At 39.1% G+C, this 20409-nt stretch overlaps 1 protein-coding gene across 1 annotated transcript in view; it reads left to right on the plus strand.

Moving 5' to 3' along the window:
• ntrk3b (neurotrophic tyrosine kinase, receptor, type 3b) overlaps positions 1 to 20409 on the plus strand; it is a 190113-nt gene that overhangs the window by 41131 nt on the left and 128573 nt on the right. Inside the window, exon 3 of the mRNA XM_079802197.1 lies at positions 4265 to 4336. Within this exon, the coding sequence (XP_079658323.1) occupies positions 4265 to 4336 (72 nt within the window). The remainder of the gene's footprint in view (positions 1 to 4264; positions 4337 to 20409) is intronic.

Consider the following 20409-nt stretch of genomic DNA (forward strand, 5'->3'; position numbering starts at 1 on the left):
TTGTCAGTTTGTTAATGAAGGAACTAATGTTAAATACTGGAGCCTTGTAAAGTGTGTGATTGAACAACAGTCAGAACATATTCAAACAATATCTAGGGCATGTAATTTAGTCCAGATTAAAATATAAAATGCAAGTTTGAAAATGAATAGCCTTAAGTCTTTAAGTATTATGTATTAGGTTATGTGATTACTGGGGAAACGGCTGCATTTCTGCTGTTCCGTCAGCGCCCTCTGCTGTCGAAGAATGAATGTGCACTTCAGCGTGTCTCCTCATTCCGCCATGTGCTCGGCTCATGCACGGTCTATTTACATCAGTGCGCGTTCCTCTTTGACGTGTTTTTCATTTTAAACGGTTGATGGGTAAAGTATTCTTAAAATTCATTCTAAAAATCTGAATAATTCGTAATAAATAATTATTCACGGTATTTTGAAGTGCCCACGATAACAATATTGTGCATGTTCATTATTGCGGTATATCGTATTACCGTTTACCGGCACATGTCTAATATATATAAATAATTTTCTTATAATATGATGAAAAAGTCTGGCGGGATGAAACAGACTAGACATCTGCTGCAGATCCAGACCTCCCACAGTGTTTCATCACTCCTGCTTCTGGAGCTTCCCTTCACCTCTGTCAAGCCCTCCCATCTTTCTCAACCCCATCCTCTCTTCATCGTAACCTCAAGACAGTTTCCCCCTCCACTCCTCTTGATCCTTAAGTAAGGAAGCCAAGTGGACTATTCCCAGCTTCCCATTTGCATTTTTCTCATTAACATTGCTCTCTCTTCTGTTGATGGTGGGTTCTCTTGGTCCCACCCACGCCTGGGAACAGCACTGACCCCCAGGCCTCTAAATTACCCTCTGAGGTTTCACTAAAGGTCATTCAGCTTTAAGCACAAACATAGTAGATGGCATTGTTACATAAGCAAACACATGAATGCAAGGCCTGTCTGTGGAGGTTTGGTGTGAAATAGTTTAGTTGAGTCATACAACATCTCAGCCCACCTGTGGGTTTTGATGGGCAAGCTGATAGTTTGTGCATTGATATTTTGTTGACTTAACAATGGTGACTTGCTGTACAAAGTATCTATCCATCCATCTGGGGTATAACGAACCATCACAGTTCGGTGCATACAGTCACAGGCGATCCACACCCCAATCCTGAAGGGGGCGCACGCGGCAATGCTACACTGTTTTCTAACCGCCACAACAGAAATATAATAGAGCAGAAGAAGAACAGTGCATATGCAAATGACTTGAGCACTTGAAAACAGGCTGCATCCGAAAACTTAGGCAGCTGTTATGAGGATGTTGAAACTCGAACTGCAACATTTGGAAAAGCAAGCGCAGAATGTGTAAAGAAGAGCCAAGAGAAAAAAAAGCACAAGCATACAAAAGAATAAAATATGAGCCGAAAATGTAAGAGAGCACTAAATAAAAACAAAGAAAACATAATTTTTAAGAAAATAAACATAAGTTTAAGATTTGTGCAATATATTTTTAATGTGTTTAAAGTTGATTCATACTTGTTATCTTTTTAAATGCGGTATTCATTTTTTAATTCACGCTCATTATATTTTGATCTGTGACCACGTTGTTTGCTATTCTGATCAGTTTGCATTATTTTTTTCAGTTTGTGCAATATATTTATACATGTGTTTTAAAAATTTTGTTTCACGCTTATTCTTTTTTGATCCGTGACCACAATACTTTAGGCGGGAATTAAATCCCATAGACTTCCTCGCTGCCTAACCAGGCAACGTTTGTGCACGAAGGTAGCTCATAAAACGTCATGAACGTACATTTACACACAAAATCAAGCGTAGTTAGTTGTGGCAGGTCACGTTAGTCAAGCTTGCATCAGCTGACTCTCAGCTGATTCACTCCTACCTATAGGAATATGATGCCTATCACAGCATATCTATGTATAGGGTCCATTCAGTATTGTCAGCAGCTTATTCCGTTGCTCAGGAGCTAATTACCCTCCTCCATCCACAGCTCCTCCTGTCGTCCAGTCATTTGGCCTTCTGATATTTCTCTTCAATCTGAGTAATTTCCTGAATTATGTCGTTACATTAAATTATTGTCATTAAGGTTTTGTTCTGTTTACCCTAAGGGGTAAACTATACTGCCAATCCAAACTGTAAGCTAATTGTCAATAATCTCTGACAATAGTGGTCCTGACAGAACTGAACAGTAACCGCGACTTTCAGACGCCATCTTTATTTTTTAGCTCAACTGTCACAGAATTGAAAGCACAGGATTGTGGAATATCAAAGGCAGTGAAAGATACATCAATGCTGCCTTAAAAAATCGATCAGATGAAGGTATCTTAGGAGACAGGAAGTGAAGCTAACTTTGGATTCGGACACGCCTTGATGCCTTCCTACCTTAGAATGCATCCTCCAGAGGCAGCTTTTATCAGTTTTTGGATGCAGCCAGAGTCAACTATATAGTGTACATGCGCACACACACACAATGCGCCTTTCTGCACTCACGGACAAAGGAGTATACTTTGAAAGGCTGTGCACGAAACGGAGCGAAACGTGGCAAATTAAGCATAGGAGGGTTGGGCTTAAGCTTTACCTCAGGGGGACTAAATTCCGCAAGGTGGAACAAACTGCAATTTGCACTACTCTCTGTTCAAAATAAATGAAAAGACACCTAGCATTGTGGATTTGTTGTTTATTCCCCGTGAAACTTTAGTTTAGGGTCAAATTCTCACTATATATTTTATTAACAAAGTTCGGGAGGAGCACGTTCAGATAATTAATATGAGTGGAGAGCATTACGCCAATCAAAGATAAGAGGTATATATATACAGTCGTTGACAGTTTATCAGCATCCCTCCACCACCCCTTTTCCACATTTTTAGTTCTAACCACTTCTATACACAGAGGAGTACTCTGGGATCTGGCCAAATTCCGAGCTCAGAGCCCTCCCCCCGGACAGCACACCAAATACGCATAAAGCTTTACTCCCTCTAATTATATGTAAGTGTGAATATCTGGTTGCATATTATCATGCATATTATTAGGATATTGGCTGTTTATTAGTACTTATAAAGCATCCATCCATCCTTTCATTTCCTTCCTTCCGCTTCCTTCCTTACTTAAGGGATAGTTCAACCAAAAATGAATATTGACACCATTTACCTTCTTTCAAACCTGTTTGAACTTTTTTCTTATGCAGAACACAAAACTGACCTTTAAAATATTTATTTTGTGTTAAACGGAAGAAAGAAGTCATGCAGGTTTGAAATTACATGAGGGTAAGTAATTGATGACAGTTGTATTTCCGATTTGAAGTGCCAGACTTTTTAAACATTTGTAAAAATATTCAAATTTTCTAGGTTCTAGTTCAAACATTGACAGTGACCACTGACCTGCTCGTAGGGAGTTTGCACACGCAGAAGCACCACTGCAGCAGTGCCGGAATGAAATATCTGCCTACACTCGTAATCCCACCCCCACAAGTTCATTCATGTCATGTGAAGGACCATCATGAGGGTTTCGTAATAAGGCCCCTTGCATTTGTTTTTAGGCTTTTAAGAGCTAAATGGTTAAGAAGAAAAATGGTATAAACATGACCAACCACCTCCTTATATCTTTCTCATAATAGAGATGGATAATTGTATTTCTAGAAATAGTTTACTAGAGCATCATCATAATAAAAATAATTCTGTACTGATTACTGTTCACCGGATAAGGGTGTTGTGAGTGTAATCACTTTTTGCATTAAATTCCTGTAATGAAAAGGATGCAGTCATTACCAATTAATGCCACCGAGACTGTGCACAGAGTCTTTAGGATGCACAATTCATTCCAGTTGCCGCTGCGGCTCAGCGCTGTGAAATTGGGGACCCTGATGATACCATTATTCTAATGATACTCTCTGAAGAGATGGGAAAGATGGCAAACTGAGATTGCTTCTGCAGTTTATCATCATAAACGATGGATATCAAGCTGCAAGGCTCTAATGAACTGTTGGCTTTCTCAGGTTTGAATGATCGACTTGCAATGCCAGGTGCAAATGACCAACAACAGGGCCCTCAGTCAAAATTACTGGATGAGCTACGCCGTGTGGAGGCTGAAATATATGTTGGTGGTCTTACCTTGGGAAATTCATTTGCACTCATCATTGCTGGATTGATGCTGGTCATTTTGTGGCCAGCCAATGACACCTATCGTTCACAGATGATTGAGAGGAGCTGTGGATTTTAATATAGTAGTCTCTCTCTCTCTCTCTCTCTCTTTTTCAGGACAATAATGAACTGCAATTTACGGACAATCCAGGCACGTGCATTTGCACAGAACCCTCACCTCCGCTACATGTGAGTACAATGTCTTCTATAAGTGTGCTTGTGTTATGAAGGACTCTTTTAAGTGATTGTATCATTCTTGTTCACTTACCAGTCACTTGTAAATAGTGTTGGGCATATTGAGCTTAGATTGTAATTGTTGTAAATAGTAGCTGGTGTAATGATGAAACTAATAAAAGATTCACTGAAAAAAATCAGAGGAGTTAAAAATCCCAACTTTTAGAGCCATATTTTAACGATCCAAGTGCATGGCGCAAGTGCACTTAGGGCATGTCCGAATCCACTTTTGCTAGTTTAACGACGGGAAAAATGGTCGGCACGCCAGTAACATGGTCTAAAAGGGTTGTCCCTATTCTCTTAAGTCATGAGTTTGTTTTGGGCATAATGTGCAATAAACCAATCAGGGAGTCATCTCCCATTCCTTTTAAAAGTGCACTTGCACCATGGCGGATTATAGACACCTTCAACCTGATAAGTCAGTTTAAATACATGTGTGTATTGCCACGATTGGTCAAATAATTAGCCAATTTCATTCGTCATTAAAGGGATACTTCACCGCTGGAAAGATGAATGTGTATTTAAATTGGGTCATTTATGTAGTAGAAATGTGAAATTGTTTTACAAGTTGGTGCCTTCTAGACTGAGAAAAGACAGAAAATGTATTTTTGGCTCATGAGGATGAAAGACAACAACTCCCAGAATGCATTTGTATCGCTGCCCTACGAGGCCACTCCCAAGCCACACCTACCGGTTACATCACTTGCCCACCGCAGCACCACCCCCACCGTAGTTTTTTAATTTTTATAGAAATAAAATAATTGAGTTCAGTTAGAGAACAGACACTACAATTAAAAACTGAACGTGTCTGACTAATACAGCGTGAGCCGAACGAGAGTCGCAGCACAAACGCAGCAGGAGTCAGATTTCATTCATCACGAGAGCAAGCAGCTGATCGCGGAAGATTTGGTTTCAAAGCGAAATGCGCCTATTTAAGTGAGTTTGTCATTGTACTGTTTTGTTGTTGTGTTTTTCATTAAGAATAATAGGCTGTGAACCCACAATTCAAGCAACCCGCCCCCGAATTGACGCTAATTCTAAATCAAAACTTAAATGAGCACGGCCGCACAGGCATTCATTCATGGACGCACAGTCAATCGCGGTGCGTGTCCAGTCTGGCGAGTTTTCAGTTCATGTCTATGGAAGCTTAACTTTCATAGGAATTCATTGAAAACACTCGCTTTGCTCCGACCGCTCCGTTATGAATGCCCAAGCGGCCGTGCTCATTTTACATTCTGTGAGTGAGTGTTATTTCCAGACAAAAAATACAGAAATCTCTCGTCTCAGGGGTACATGAGGGATTCTACCGGGTTTCTACTGATACAAAGCTTAACGCTAATCGGTAAAGTAACCCTTTAATAGGAAGATTTGTATTATTTTGCTTCGGGTTATCTGAGTGGATGAGACTGAGGAGGAGACCGGTATAGCATGAAGTTATAACCGCGAAGTAAAGAGAGGCGAAGTGAAGAGCACCAGAACAGGTGCTGGGGTGCAACCTAATTATACTGAGAGTATAAGTCGTCGCTGTAAACCATTAAAGGCCAGGCAGCGCATTGAGCTCACTCACATGAGGGTGTATCGTGGTGCGGGGCACCCACCGAGTGAAGCCGCTAGGTGGGAAGGACCTAGAAACACCGTCTCTTCAACATCAGATAGAGAATCCCCCAACAATGCGTCTGAACACACCTCGTTTTCAGACCAGCATGCCCATGGTCAGGCAGATGGGCACGAATTCATTTGCTATTTAAACAATGTGGCGCTGGACGTGGAAATGCGTCGAGCTGAAACTAGCAAAAAACACTTGCGTCGCACCTGGTGGCGCATTGCACTGGCTGTATGATAGGGCACCTAGTCTTCTAATGTTTTTTTGATCATTAAAAGGTAGTTCAATAAGAAATCAACTTGATTAGATCTTTTTTTCCTTTTCATATTTTATGTTTTACTGGGTCACCATCCTGGAAAAGGCATTCCTATTCAACCAATCATAACATAGCAAACCATAAAATCAGAGGACAATTTTTGGTTACATAGAAACAACAAAGGGTGTTGTTCCAGGTCCATATGTCCTTTTTGCTTAAATAATGTTTAAATTGCGATGAAATGGAATGTTCAAAAAGGAAAAAGGAATGAGGCAGATCGGCTCAATGAAAGGTAGCTAGGTTTAAGTGGACTAAATGATTGGAGAAGTGTGGCTTACATCATCGGAGAGAAGTCTGTTGTTTCACTGGAAAATCAAGATGTTTTCCATTCCATTTTCCATTTCTTCATGTCAACTTTCATGTCAAAATTTCTGCTGATCATTTTTTACTTCCGAAATGCAGGTGCCATGTTGAAGGGCATATCGGTTTTACAGACCACAGCTTTTACTTTTCATGTTAGCTAACATTTCTTTTAACCTTTGCACAACTAATGGATGGAGGTGCTTTTTACCATAGCTAGGAGAGACCATCATGATATTCTCATTACTACATTTTTTACCTTTCATGACAGTAATCAAAGCATCTAGCTATGACCTTTGGTGTCTGTCATAGTCTCACAACCAGAGAAATGCATGGCTTTCAAGAGTATGTGATAATGGTCTCAATTACAGGCAAGCGAACAGGCTAAGCACTGCATGAATGGGCTAAAAGATCCCGTGTTCATTTGAGGCACAAACAGAGCAGATGGACATGCTAATTGTGGGGTCGTTAAAAATATGGTCAGGAACTTCAGTAACAAAGATGATGACTGCTTATGTCTTATTTAATTGTGGCTCTCAGAAGATTGAAGTGGCCGCTTTTGAAGTTGTAATGGCTGATGGAAATAAATCACATTCAGTAATGGGCAGCATTTTCAAAGACAAAACATTGATTAAGGCGATGTGGAGTAAGTTAATTACAGGAAAACAACTGAGATGAATGGCAAAGCTCGCATTAAGCTTTCTCCAAGACTCTGATAAGTTTTTATATTTGTATATTTTGAATTCTTCTTAAAGTCACCATGAAATCAAAATAGACAACTCAAATTGTTATGGAATATATTGCAGTATTTATAAAGGATTTCTCCGTGCACATAATTTTTTTATTTTTATTAATGTGCCCTTGTAATCTTTAATAAAAAATAACTTCCCCTCCCTCTTGCAGCGACATCTCTTCTCTGATGATGTGTTTACTAGCGCGAGGGCGGGGAAACCTGTCACTCACATGAGATCCACCAATAGCAAACCACAAAGTCCCGCCCTACATTTTTTCTTGTTTGAGAAGCCATTCACTCGGATATATACATCACAATAGGGAATAAAAGACTGATATGTTTCATAACAACTTTAATAACTTAACAAAATGGATTTGTCTGGCTATCACCAGACCAAGCTCAATTTAAGATTGAACATTGGTCTGGGGAGTCTGTTATGTATTTTCTACTGCACAAGAGGCGTGATGAACGAGCATAAATTAAATGATTCTGTATGCAATTGGATAGTCCTTCAACCAATCAGACCACAAGAGGTGTGATCAACGGGCAACGACCCATTGCTTCTCTATCCGTCATTGTGTTAAACCTGCCAATAGCGCGTCAGGTGGATAAGCCAGTCTGTGATTGGTTCCTGCAAAAGTGTAACAGAAGCAGTAGGAATTAATGCAAAGGTTTCCAGACTGAGTTATCGCCGGCAGATCAGGCTGGGTTTACCCAGTCTATAAATGGATCTCAATCAAGTTTTTATTGTTTTTCTCAAGTAGTCTAATCCCGAGTTCACACTGCATGACTATCTGGGGTAGCACTCGGTTGCTGGATCGGCGACAGGGGGTTTTGCATGCATAACATTACAATAGGAAGAATCGCGACAACTCTCTCTGCTGCGCAAACTACATTTCACAACCAAACACACGCGAGAAGTGACAAGGAAATTACGAGAGATCACGCGTGCGTCAGACCGGAGTTCTCACGAGACTGGAATTGTTATTAAAAATGATGGTCCACAAGAAGCTGCGATTCAAATCGTCTGTGTGCTGATTTGCAGCGAAAAGAAGAAATTTAAAAAAAGATTATGGAGGAAAAGGTTGGGCAGATGCGGGGAGCAAGGATTGCGTTTTCTGCAAAGAGAGTGGGAGATTAATAAATAATTTTGCAATGTGCAGCTGTTGCGACTGGTCAAGCAAATGTTTGTGCTTTGTTTCGGTTTGATATAATTGTAAATACATCTATCAAAATACTAATATTCTGGTCTATAACTCCGCGAACTTCCCGCTGCCGTGTATCTTGCTCTCTCATTGGCTGTAGTTCATCGCCGATGTAATTTTCAGTCAGAACACATTTCACATAGCAGGATTTTGAATCGCAGAGAGGTCCAGATATTTACCATGCCAAATATCTCACAGGTGTCGGCGACTCGTCTGCGATTCTCTCAGATCGTGTCTTTGATAATTCTCACTTTGAGATTGTCAATCGCGTGAACGAGTACCGATTTGCCTATGATCTCGGGCATTTGCAATTTCGCAAAACCGAAATTAAAAACCGTGCCTAAAATCGTGCAGTGTGAACTCGGCATAAAGGGGCCATTCACACACACAGAAAAGGGAGAAAAAGGGTGTCAAAATTGTACCTTTGCGGTACAACAGCTTGTCACTGGGGCAGTAAGCTTAAAAGGACATCTTTGTACCTTTTTTACCACAAAAATGTTAATCATAGTACCTTAAGGTACTTATTTGTACTCTAAGGTACTAATATGCACTTTTTAGGAGTAAAAAAGGTACAAAGATGTCCTTTTAAGGGTACGAGATGCAGGCAGTAGAATGGGGGAAAAAAGGGTCTCACGCGTTTTTTACAAGTTTAACGTCTTTTAACTAGAGTGCAGCGTTAATATGAAATCTAATATAAAAAAAGTATATTTTGAGAATTACCATTAAATGTTTTCTTTGTATTTAGAGATTATTTTCAAGCCAATTAAGCAATTGGTAGTCCTTCAATTTGTATTTTTATTTTTCAATGTAAAATATGACCTGCACATGTTTTTGTGAGATTTACTCCAGAAATGAATCTGCAATAACAAAATATAAGTAGTTTATTTTAAATTTGGGTTTGACTGGTTGCACGCTCCTTAATCTCAACCAAATTTCCATAACAATGAATTCCCCCAGCTCCCAAAGAAATACGCTTGTTAATTCCACACATTGACTTGAATGAACATTTTGGTTTTTATGTGTCCTAAACGTCCTGTGTGCTAAATGATGGTGTGCAGTCTGGGTGGCCAGACATTGTGTCTCCACAGCCCACATATCAACAGGGGCCTAATAAATTTGAAGGACCCATTGTAGGGGAGGAGGAAAGGTCATATCCTCTAGGGAGGGCGGAAAGTCTCTCCCTCATTAAGTCTTTCTCCTCTACGTGATTCTCCTTTTCCAAAATGTCACTTTCTTCACCGAACCCCCTCCTCAGACATCTCATTCAATTATAGGGCCAAATATAATGTGTTCATTTTAACATGACTCAGATCTGCACAAGAATATTTCTAACAAAATGGCCTCACTGGGGCTGAGTGATCTTATGTGTGAAATACAGCTGGACATTTTAATATTATAATATAATACAGTCTAAATGCTTTTTTGTCATTTTTCATCATACTGTACTTACTGTTCAGTATATGCATGTTCTGCCGGGTCAATATTTAGTTGATCCTGGAACAACATTCCTGTCTGAAAAATGTAATCAAAACCATATCCCTACCCCTAAATCTACCAATATGTTATCCCTAAAATCAGAGATGAAAAACACTGATGTAGAAGCATCTAACCCTTAATGTAAGCCTAAACTTGACATAAACTGCAAACTTGTCATTCAAAAGATGTTGATCCAGGAACATGTTGAAATAAGATTCTGCCCAGTACATGATACAATGGCAAATCTATATTTTCCCATTGGGCAATGTAGGGGAAGGCATTGTTATTTTAGGAGGTTGTGTTTCGTTTGCAAATATGATAATTTAGCATGATACTAAAATATTATTTAAATGAGTGCCTGTTGACGCCTCATTCATGTGGAAATATGAACTGAATTTAGAAAACTCTATTGCATATATTCAGTGAAGCTTAAATGATTTATTCTCAGTTTCAAGTTTCTTTCACTTTAGCTATAAACATGCATTTTAATCGTGCTTCATTTGGATCTAGCCGCAGAACTAATTTTCATGCATTGCACATGCTGCCATGTAAAGAACTCTGGAGCCAATAGCGCAAACAGCAAGCAAGTAAAGTTAGAAAGGACAGATGCATTTAATTGGACAGTTAGATGCATTAGCTACTTTAGAAAGATGATTAGCCTATGCTAAATATAAAACACACTATGGAATATTGAAGACAAACAAAGAAGTGGTTTGGGTTGCCAGGACAGCAAAGGGAACTAAAAATACCACAAGCTCAAATCCCATTACCAGATGTTGATCCTGATGAATTCGTACAGGAGTCAAAAATGCATATTATACATTAGTTGACATTACATTAACTGCCTGAGAAGGCTGCTGTGTAATTTGTATGATTTTATTCATGGCGTGTAAAAGCTATTAATGAAAAGACCAATAGTAAACTGGACCAAATTAATGGTAATTTGAGAAATTTTATTAAATTATAATCTGGTTTATGAAATTTATGTGACGCTATATGTGTGTGTTAGTAAATAAAATAACCCTAAAGGCACAATATGGAAGATTTTTGGATTAAAATATCCAAAAACCACTAGAACAATGTTATATATTTTGTTGACTTGTGTACTTACATTATCCCAAATGTTTCCAACAATGTTGAAATTAGGGCTTTAATAATTTGACCAAAAATAAAAATCTTGATTAATTGAACATTGTACCTTGATTACAATTGATGAACGAATATTTTGCTCTTTTTTTTTTGCTTTCCTTTTTTTGCCCTCATTGTTCACTGATAAGGTTTGTACTGTAAATATTTTCTATTAAAAGGTGGGATATTTATTTCTAATGGAAAAAGTGCATTTCTTTGTGATTTTAAAATACTTGAAGGAAACGGTTCACTTTCAGCAGTTATTGTCTATGGGGCAGATTTCTGTTTGTTATACATCAGATACAGTTAAATTAGCACATAGGCCTACATTACATTTATTTGAATGCATTAATGAGAGAGAGATTGTGTGTGTGAATTAGTCATACCATCTCTATTCATTATGAAGCTGTGGTTTGTACTTACTTCAAATATATTAAAATCTAAGCTATAACGGTTGAGTTTCTAAGCTACTTTAGTGATAAATCACAGGACAGCGATTGACAATGAGTTTCTGCGCTCTTCTGCGCGCGACCTTCACGTGATGTGCGAGCTTCTGTCTGAGTGTTCGTGTGTCACAATATATCAGGCATTAGTTCAACATAATAACCACCTCTGGTGGTCTTTAAAAAAAAGCCTTAAAACACATAAAAATGACAAAGCTTTGTGAGGACGCAAGTGAACGTGATCTGGCGTGTTGTCAGAGACATGACACGGCTCGGCTCTCTGTCTCACAGAAAAAAGCTCATGAGCACTGAACAGAGAAGTTTTCCATAACGTGGTTCTTGAATAGTTCACAATCGCTTTAATGTTCAAACTGGCAAGCCTTTAAACTCATTTAATTGACAAACTTCATGAGGACGCAAGTGAAAGTGATCTGGCTTTGGGGCTTGCGCGTGCCATCTCTGTGTGTGTATCAGCGCATATCAAGAACGGCGATTAACTTACGTGTATAAACTGTGTAAATCATGCAATTACCATAGTAATTCTGAGAATCTATAAACAAAGATAACTGCTCCTGAGTCCTGCATCTTTCCGTGTGCCTGCAAACTGCACTTGATGTGACTGACGGGGCGGATAACCGAAATAACCGACATGGGAAAATTACGTCGGTTAGAGGTTCTACATTTCGGTTTCGATTAGTTTTCGGTTAATCGTCCAGCCCTAGTTGAAATGCAGAAAAATAAGCAATTTTAACCAGGAAACGGACCATGACCGTGTGTTCACCTATCAATGACATCATACCCGTGTTACCCTCGATTTCCGGAATTTTTATTTTGTAGAAACTAGTGTTGTCAAAAGTACCGATCACGATACCAAGTCGGTATTGACATTTTTAAAATGTGACGCTTTGAGCACTGTTGAGCTGGAATCGTAAACACCTCTGACTGGCCATTGTGCTCACGTGCTCATCGGATGTGTCTGTGATTGGCTACAATGATCAACGCACAGGAGCATTTGAAAGCACACGGAAGTGTTTGAAAGTGTTTTGAAAGCGGGAGCGTCTGAAAGCACAAGCAGGCGTCACCCAGCGGACCGGTAGGCTGATAGGCGCCTGCATTCAAACGCTCCCGTGTGTATCTGTGTAAGCGCTCTATGAAAAGTTTTTGAAGCGCTGGTCATTGTAGCCAATCACAGACCTATTTAATGTGAGCACAATGGCCAGTCAGAGGTGTTTACGATTCCGCTCAACAACGCTTAAAGCGGCACATTTTTTAAATTTCACAACAGTAGAAACCATGGAAACACCAAAGACGTGTGTTTTATCAGACAGGTGAGCAACTGGATACATTCATCGACAGAAAACGAATCATTGTTATATAGCTCAACACAGTTAGTCTTATTGTTTAAATCTTGTTTTCTTGAATATATCTAATAAAAAACGCTGCGTTACCCCACACAAGTGTGAGCAGAAGAAGCGGAAACGGTCATCTGGCATACTAAAAGCTCCACTGCTCTGGAGCTGTGTGTTGCGCTTGTAACAATCACTCCAACGGCCTCGTTCCGCTCCAACGGCTTTCAACCTCACCCTGTTTCATACTACAGTAACGTTAATAAATCTTTAATACATTAGCTCATCCATGAACATGATTTCTGCCCGAGTCCTGAGTTCTTTTCCATCGGCTGTAGAGGTGAAGACAACAACTCCCATGATTCTGCAAAATCAAGCGTCATCAAGCTACGCCTTTGTTTTGAATACGCGACCTGTTGTATTTTCAGTATAAAACACATGAGATCCCACACTGATCCTAAAAGATTTTGCCCAGTGAAGCCTGATTTCTTTTTGTGGTCTTACTGATTTGTTGTTTTTTTCTGGCAGATCACTTTACTCCATCCAGCACTAACCAGAGAATGACATAACTGCTTTTTTTGGCCCTAAATGTTTTAGTCAGACTAGTCAGACTCCATTTGGCAGATGCAGCATGTATTGTTCATCGAGACAACAGTGGCGGTAAAACAGTCTATTCTTATTGCATATATTTACAGTTAGCGTCCATGCATGTTAAAGTGTATTTCTCAAATATGAGCTGCTGTATTCTCAAATACTGCAGCTGTGAATGATATGAAGGAGGGTTTTATTCTAAACTCCCAGAAGTCACATATCACACGCCGATCAGATTGGAACTGGCAATTCCAGCTCTTGCCGTTTTTGTGCAAAATGTGCGTCAGACAGCCAAAGAACAGACTGTAAGCAATCCACAGATCTGGATGTTGCTAAGCAGAAAGATTTTAGAGGCTGTGAAAGTCCCCTTAAGATATGCAGAACCCATAGCATTTAGCCAATATAAGCTAAAAGCTGTGGTACAGAGTAAGAATTCAGAGAGGGTTTGTCCACTAATGTGATATTCTGGCTGGATTAATTGTAGCTTTTGCTAAAAATGTAATGTCATCATACACTGCATTTTTTTTGTGGTAATTTTTACAGAAAAACACGGTAAAATGTTACAGTAATTTATGTCAAAAATCATTAGGATATTAAGTAAAGATCATGTTCCATGAAGATATTTTGTAAATTTCATAATGTAAATATATAAAAAATGTCTTATTAGTAGTAATATGCATTGCTAAGGACTTAATTTGAACAACTTTAAAGGTGATCCCTCAGATTCCAGCTTTTCAAAAAGTTGCATCTCGGCCAAATATTGTCCTATCCTGAACAAACCATTTATCAATGGAAAGCTTATTTACTCAATTAAAAAAAAAATACCCTTGTGACTGGTTATGTGGTCACATTTATGTTTTTTCCCCAAGTAAAAACTATGAATTACCATATAATTTACAGTAAAAAAAAACAAAACAAAGGAGTCCCTGCCTTACACATTACATATGATTATACTGTTTATAAATCCTTTTGTTTCTTCTTTTTTTATCAGTAATGTACATTAATGTGTTTTCTGTTATTTAGCTAATGTCTATTGCCTTATTTTAGTGTCGTGTGTGCTGGTCACCATGATTTTGCCAAGATAGACATGTTCCTGGTTCAACTTATTTTGTTTCCTGTTCAAAGGTGTGGTCCTGCTGAACCTATGCCGACTGCTAAACCTAACCCTACATAAGATATCCCCAAAATCAGAGGAAAATAATAGGTGAACAACACTGATGTAGAAACACCTAACCCTGATTGTAAGCCTAACATTGACATAAACTATAAACTTGTCCCTCAAATCTGATTGGTTGATTGGAATGTTGTTGCAGGATCAACAAAGATGTTGATGCAGGAACATGTTGCATTTGGTGAAATCACGTTCACCCATGTGCACAGTATATAAATAATGTAGATGTTCTACTGTGACTTTGTAGAAAACATTTTTTAAGTATTGAATCATTAGATGTATATTTTATTGCTGATGGCCTTGAGCTTGCTTGCTTGTCCTTCGGAGCTGTTGGGCCAGTCGAGACACCAGCAAAAACATATTCTGCCATGTTTTGTGGTTGTCAATCAGCGGTACTTTTTCTTTTGAGTTATATTCTTTTACTCATGGTGTGAATAGGTCATCTGGGTTTTGTGTAGTGTTTCCATTTTGCAATTGTTTTGAAAGTCAAGTCCTTAAGAGTCAAGCTTTTTGTCAATTTTCATAAAATAAAATAAAACAAAATTCCATCCTCTGACTGCATGGGCTGACCAAGTTTCCATATGTATAGCTGATGTGTAAAAGAGTGTGGTTATGCATTAAGGTTTTTTCGGATCTGCTAAATTCCCTGTGAGTCTTGATAATAATAAATGTTATGTTATGTTATAGTAATGTTTAAGTTATGTTATGTTTTAATTGATATGTTATGATATGATTATCAAGAGCATAATTTGCCTTTATCAGGTTGTAACTCTAACGCTCGAATCTGTCAATAGAATCTAAAGATGATCTGTAGTGAGCCACTATGATTGCAATATGGCAGATACATGGCACACAAGTCAAAGTTATTGTTGTCTCTGCAGGCTTAAACTAATGCAATTTTTCCCCTCAAGATTCCTGTCTTTTAAATAAGATTAGGGGCGTATTGATCCACCCCAGCTCACAAGCTTTGCTCAGTCAGCAGGTTGGATTTTGACAGACAGTTACGGGCTCTTGGCCTGACACCGTGTGTACACGGGTAAAGACAGCCTCTCCAAGCCGCTGTCACTCATTCCAGTCCGAAGCGTTTTATCACAGCCATGAGCTCAAGCTCATCACTGTCTGCTCAAACTCCAGGGGATTGTAGGAAGATGTCTTCCATTCACACCCTGTTCATTCACCGTCGGGGTCATCTTGTTTTAGCCTGCTTTCTCAACAGCAGCTGATAGTTGATTCTGCAGCACAGCATAGGAAGTGTTTCATCCCAGACGATGAAAAAAACAGAAAAGAAAGTTTGTTGGTGCACTGAACATTGTTCAGTCTCAGTTGGAAGGCCTGTTTAACATAATTGCAGAAAAATGTGAACAAAAACTGAACTCACAGTGACATTTATTCAAGATGTTGTTATTGAGATGTTTCAGACAGTGAGCTAAGTTGTTTACACGACTGGTTCAGTGCAGCAAATTTGCACATATAATTACATTTTTATTTCCATTTTCATTTTTCCCCGCAGTAACTGTGAGTTTCTCTGCTTATAAGAAACAATCAGGCTTTTATCGAATTGGCTGCATATGTTTTCGGTCTTTCTGAATCATTTCACTTTCTTGAACATGCACGCTGAAATTTAAGTAATAAATGATAAACTTAAGTCTAAAACTGATATTTAAATGTAAATGTGAAGCTGAAGCAATCTGTTGAACCCAAGGCCGTAACCATGAACATTGGGGGGGGGGGGGACATTTATTTTTATAAAGCATAAAGAAACAGAACAGTGAACGGAATTCTAGGTCTAGTTCTAGTTGGGTAATAATCATTTTGGGACTATTTGCAAGTAATATTTGCATTCATTTGCATCAAATATATTGTTAGTCTCGAGATTCTTATCGTTAGTGAATATATACAAACTGTAGACCTGCTATTAATATTCTAATTACTTAGTGGTCTGGTGGTAGAATTTTTGTAAACCTTGTGGAAGGTTACAGGTTCTAATCTGCTCCCATAGTTTTTTCTTCTTCATTAAAATCAATGTTCAATGTTTGTATATTAATAGCAAGGAAACGTTTGTGTGCATTTTGTTTTGTGATTTCACCGGAAAGAATAGAGCCTCCACAACTGCATTAAGCGATAGATTGACGCGCTCGTCTGTGTGAAGACTGTGCACAAGCCAAAAGAGAGCGTAAGCCCCGCCTACTTTGATTTGATTGGCCATCTCAATCATTTTGACATTGACGAGCGTCGTTAAACCGCTGAGGCAGACCAGGCTAAAAATGTAACTTTGAAAACTTTGTCATCCTAACATACAGAAGAATTTCAAATATTGATCAATGTCTATGATGGTTACGGCCCTGAATTATGATAGGCGGGTTGCACTTTAAGATTTCAAATTTTCCCTCCATCACCAGCCTTATCACTTTTAACATGACCAATCAAGTCCAATCAAGCCGCCAGTTCATCCGTCAAATCTTCATAAACCGACTGCAGCTTCTACATCTGTGTGGAAAGCGGAGCATTGAGTCGCACATAGAACTTAAAACTGACGGGGGCCGCTCCGGGGGAGAACAGTGACTGGATCTAAAACCTTCAGATGACACACAGCTCATATCTCCATCGCTGTGAATTACCGAAAGCGAAACCACACATGAAAACAAGCAACACATGGCAAACACACGTTTATGCAGCGTAGAACGGCTCTCTTGCACTCTATGATGTGACAGACAACTAAGTTGTACACTCCAGTTCTGTTCACACAGCATGGGTTTTCCGAGAATGCGGTTTTAAGTCGTGAAAATTTACAGGTGTGAGTTCGGTTACAGAATGCGGTTGTCATTTCCGTAAAAAAACTTTACAATGAACGTAACAATACAAGACTGATAACCGTATTCTGCTGCTGTGTGAATGTGGCCATAGTTAATTATATAGGCCTAACTAATATTAATTAAGAAAAGTGTCTCTTTTTTAAGCATAAATTATAAACAGTGCATTTCTGTGAGGTTCATGCTTAAAGTAAGAAAACTATTTAACTATTTGGTAGATTAAAACATTTAATTCAAAATATATTCTCTGAAAACAGGTCATAGTGTCATTAACACAATTTTGTTGGTCACATTTAGTTGCTCACATAAATGTTGTGATAGTATACACAGCACCAGTGCAAATGACTGATTCAGCCTTTAAAAAAAGGCATTTTCCTACAGTAAAGAGCAATTGGATTGCAGTTACATCCAACTAGGCATTAATGTAGCCATTTGAAGCTGCCACTTGAATGCCTTTCTATGGAACCTCTCAGTATAATTAACATGAGCGTGTTGACATGAAAATAACACAATCTAGTTCTGAGGATGTTTATCTTGACACCTAATGTTACATCACTGTAACGACAATGGACATTCAGTGTAAAATGTTCATATTACTTAAAACTAAGCAAGTTTTTCATAATTTATACAGAATTTGCATATCACTTCCTGTGTCTTCATCGCTCTCAGCTGTTATAAAACAAACAAAAACAAAGCAAGCCTACCTGCTAAGTCATGCAAATCCGTTTTTATTGTAAGTGTATTTCACAATGTTGCTGTTTATGGGTTTGCGCTAGTGCAAGCTGTTAGTAAAACTGGCCCATGACCAGATTTACTAAACAGGGCAATTCAGTGTGAGAGCGCAATTCCATAAAAGCGCTGATGGGAGTGGAAAGTTCTGTGCGTGATCTACTGACGACACGCAAATTAATTATAGAACACAGACGCAGCCGGATCATTTCCATAATGACCAATGCAAGACGTGCTTTTTTTGGGCGGTAAATAATGGCGCAAACACCAGTAAATTTACGAGCGCAAACCTTTGTAAATCACTTTGCGTGATTCATTTAAATACTCTTCTCCTATACATTTTGAAACTCCTACAAATACATATGCAATAAGGTCAGCCACAAAAATAACGCCAGATAACATCCACGCCTTTTCAGCGCTATCACTGCGTCTTTAGTAAATCCTGACAGTACTTTTTTAACGCCAAAAGAGGGTTTGCGTTGGCGCAAGCTGTTAGTAAATCTAGCCCTTAGCGTGCATAAGGGATTTTTTTTTTTTTCAAAAACATTTTAAAAAATCGTACCAATTCCAAACTTTTAAACGGTAGTGTATCTAACAGTTGATTCGCTCGGTCTATACTGTGATACAGCCAAACCCTATTTTGTACCTTCAAATACACCAATCATAAGGTCAAAGCTTGTCAGGACAGATACTAGAGGGTCCCGCGAACGACAGAGGTGTGAGGGGCACTAATGAATGCCGAACTGTCACTGTGCCCAGACCTGGCAGAATGCCGGCACCTCACAGCAGCTCAAAGCTGTCATCCACGGAGCTGCCGTGCCCCGACACCTGGGCCCGCCACCTTCAGCTGCTCTGATGAGTTGAGAGACAGGGGCAGATGGCAATGTTGAACTGGCACAGGGTTACGGTGTTGGGAGCAAAGCTGCACGCCCCTGCAAAACTCAATCAGTGGGCTGCCTTGATCTGGCCGATCCGCTGGAGATTTGGTTTTCCTAACGTAATTGGACCCTCTATATCCTAGAGATCAACCAAAAGCATGGAAACAATATACTCTTATGCTCACCAAGGCTGCATTTGCTAGCTGAATTTTCAGCAGCCATTCTAATGTGCTGATTTGCTGCAAGAAACATTTGCGCGTGAACAATTCTTTTAAAAATGTTTAGTGTTATGGTTAATATTGATCAATGCTCTTGAACATCGTTATCTTTTCTAAAAGAAATAAGACACTCAATGCAATGTGTTACAGTGATTTCACCACAGCAGGCTTAATCTTGGTACAATATCTGTAAAACATGGCTACTTGTGGCATGCCTGGCAAAAAAACTAACAAAAAAATAGTCAGGTGTGCACTATAAAGGATGGATTGAATAGTGATGGGATATGAAATGAAATCACACTGCCCACAGAGTTTCCTGTTTTAGTTATTGGCAACCTCTCTGCCAAGCTGACCAATATGGCAAGAAGAAAAAAAAACTCTGATACTTGACAATGCCAGTGTCCTACTGTCTGGAGGCCAAACCTGACAGGAGAGCTCTGGCCTGTTAGGCCTCCATGGGTTTAAATTAGATCAGTCAGATGAGCAGATACATGCACAGCATGAACATAATGTTGTGTATAAAACCTGCACCTTTGAGATGCATACTGCATGCTGCAAATAAATGCCCAATCCTTTAATATTTAATTGAAACTATACTAGTATTCGGTGCAAATTTTAAGAGCAAATTCATTATTTTCCTAAAGAGATATAATCAAAACCATTATCTGAAAACAAGTGTTGCTTGGTCTTAAAGGGGGCCTATTACGGTATGCTCTATATTCAGAGTAGGGGGAAATCTAGAACCACTCATTTGAAGAGACTGTTTTAATCGCCGCCCATGACTGGTGACGATCTGCCCTATTAGCATAGATCCCTGAGTGAGCCGCAGCAGTCCGCCATTTCTGTTTCCTCACTGTAGCAGCTGGAGATAAACAATGTCTGTGCCAAAAAAAAACATTGCAAATGTTCTGATATCGGATGTACCATCGAACAGAGTCCCCAGCATCTGAGCCACTAAGGACACCACGGTTGAATTTCATTAAAGAAGAAAAAGTCATTAAAGTCTTATATATTTGCGCAAATCATTTTACACCGGACCTCTTTACAAAAGAGGGTCAGTTCAACGCTGGATTTGCACAAA

Source organism: Gobio gobio (genome assembly GCF_949357685.1).
Source record: "Gobio gobio genome assembly, chromosome: 2".
NCBI classification, from domain to species: domain Eukaryota; kingdom Metazoa; phylum Chordata; class Actinopteri; order Cypriniformes; family Gobionidae; genus Gobio; species Gobio gobio.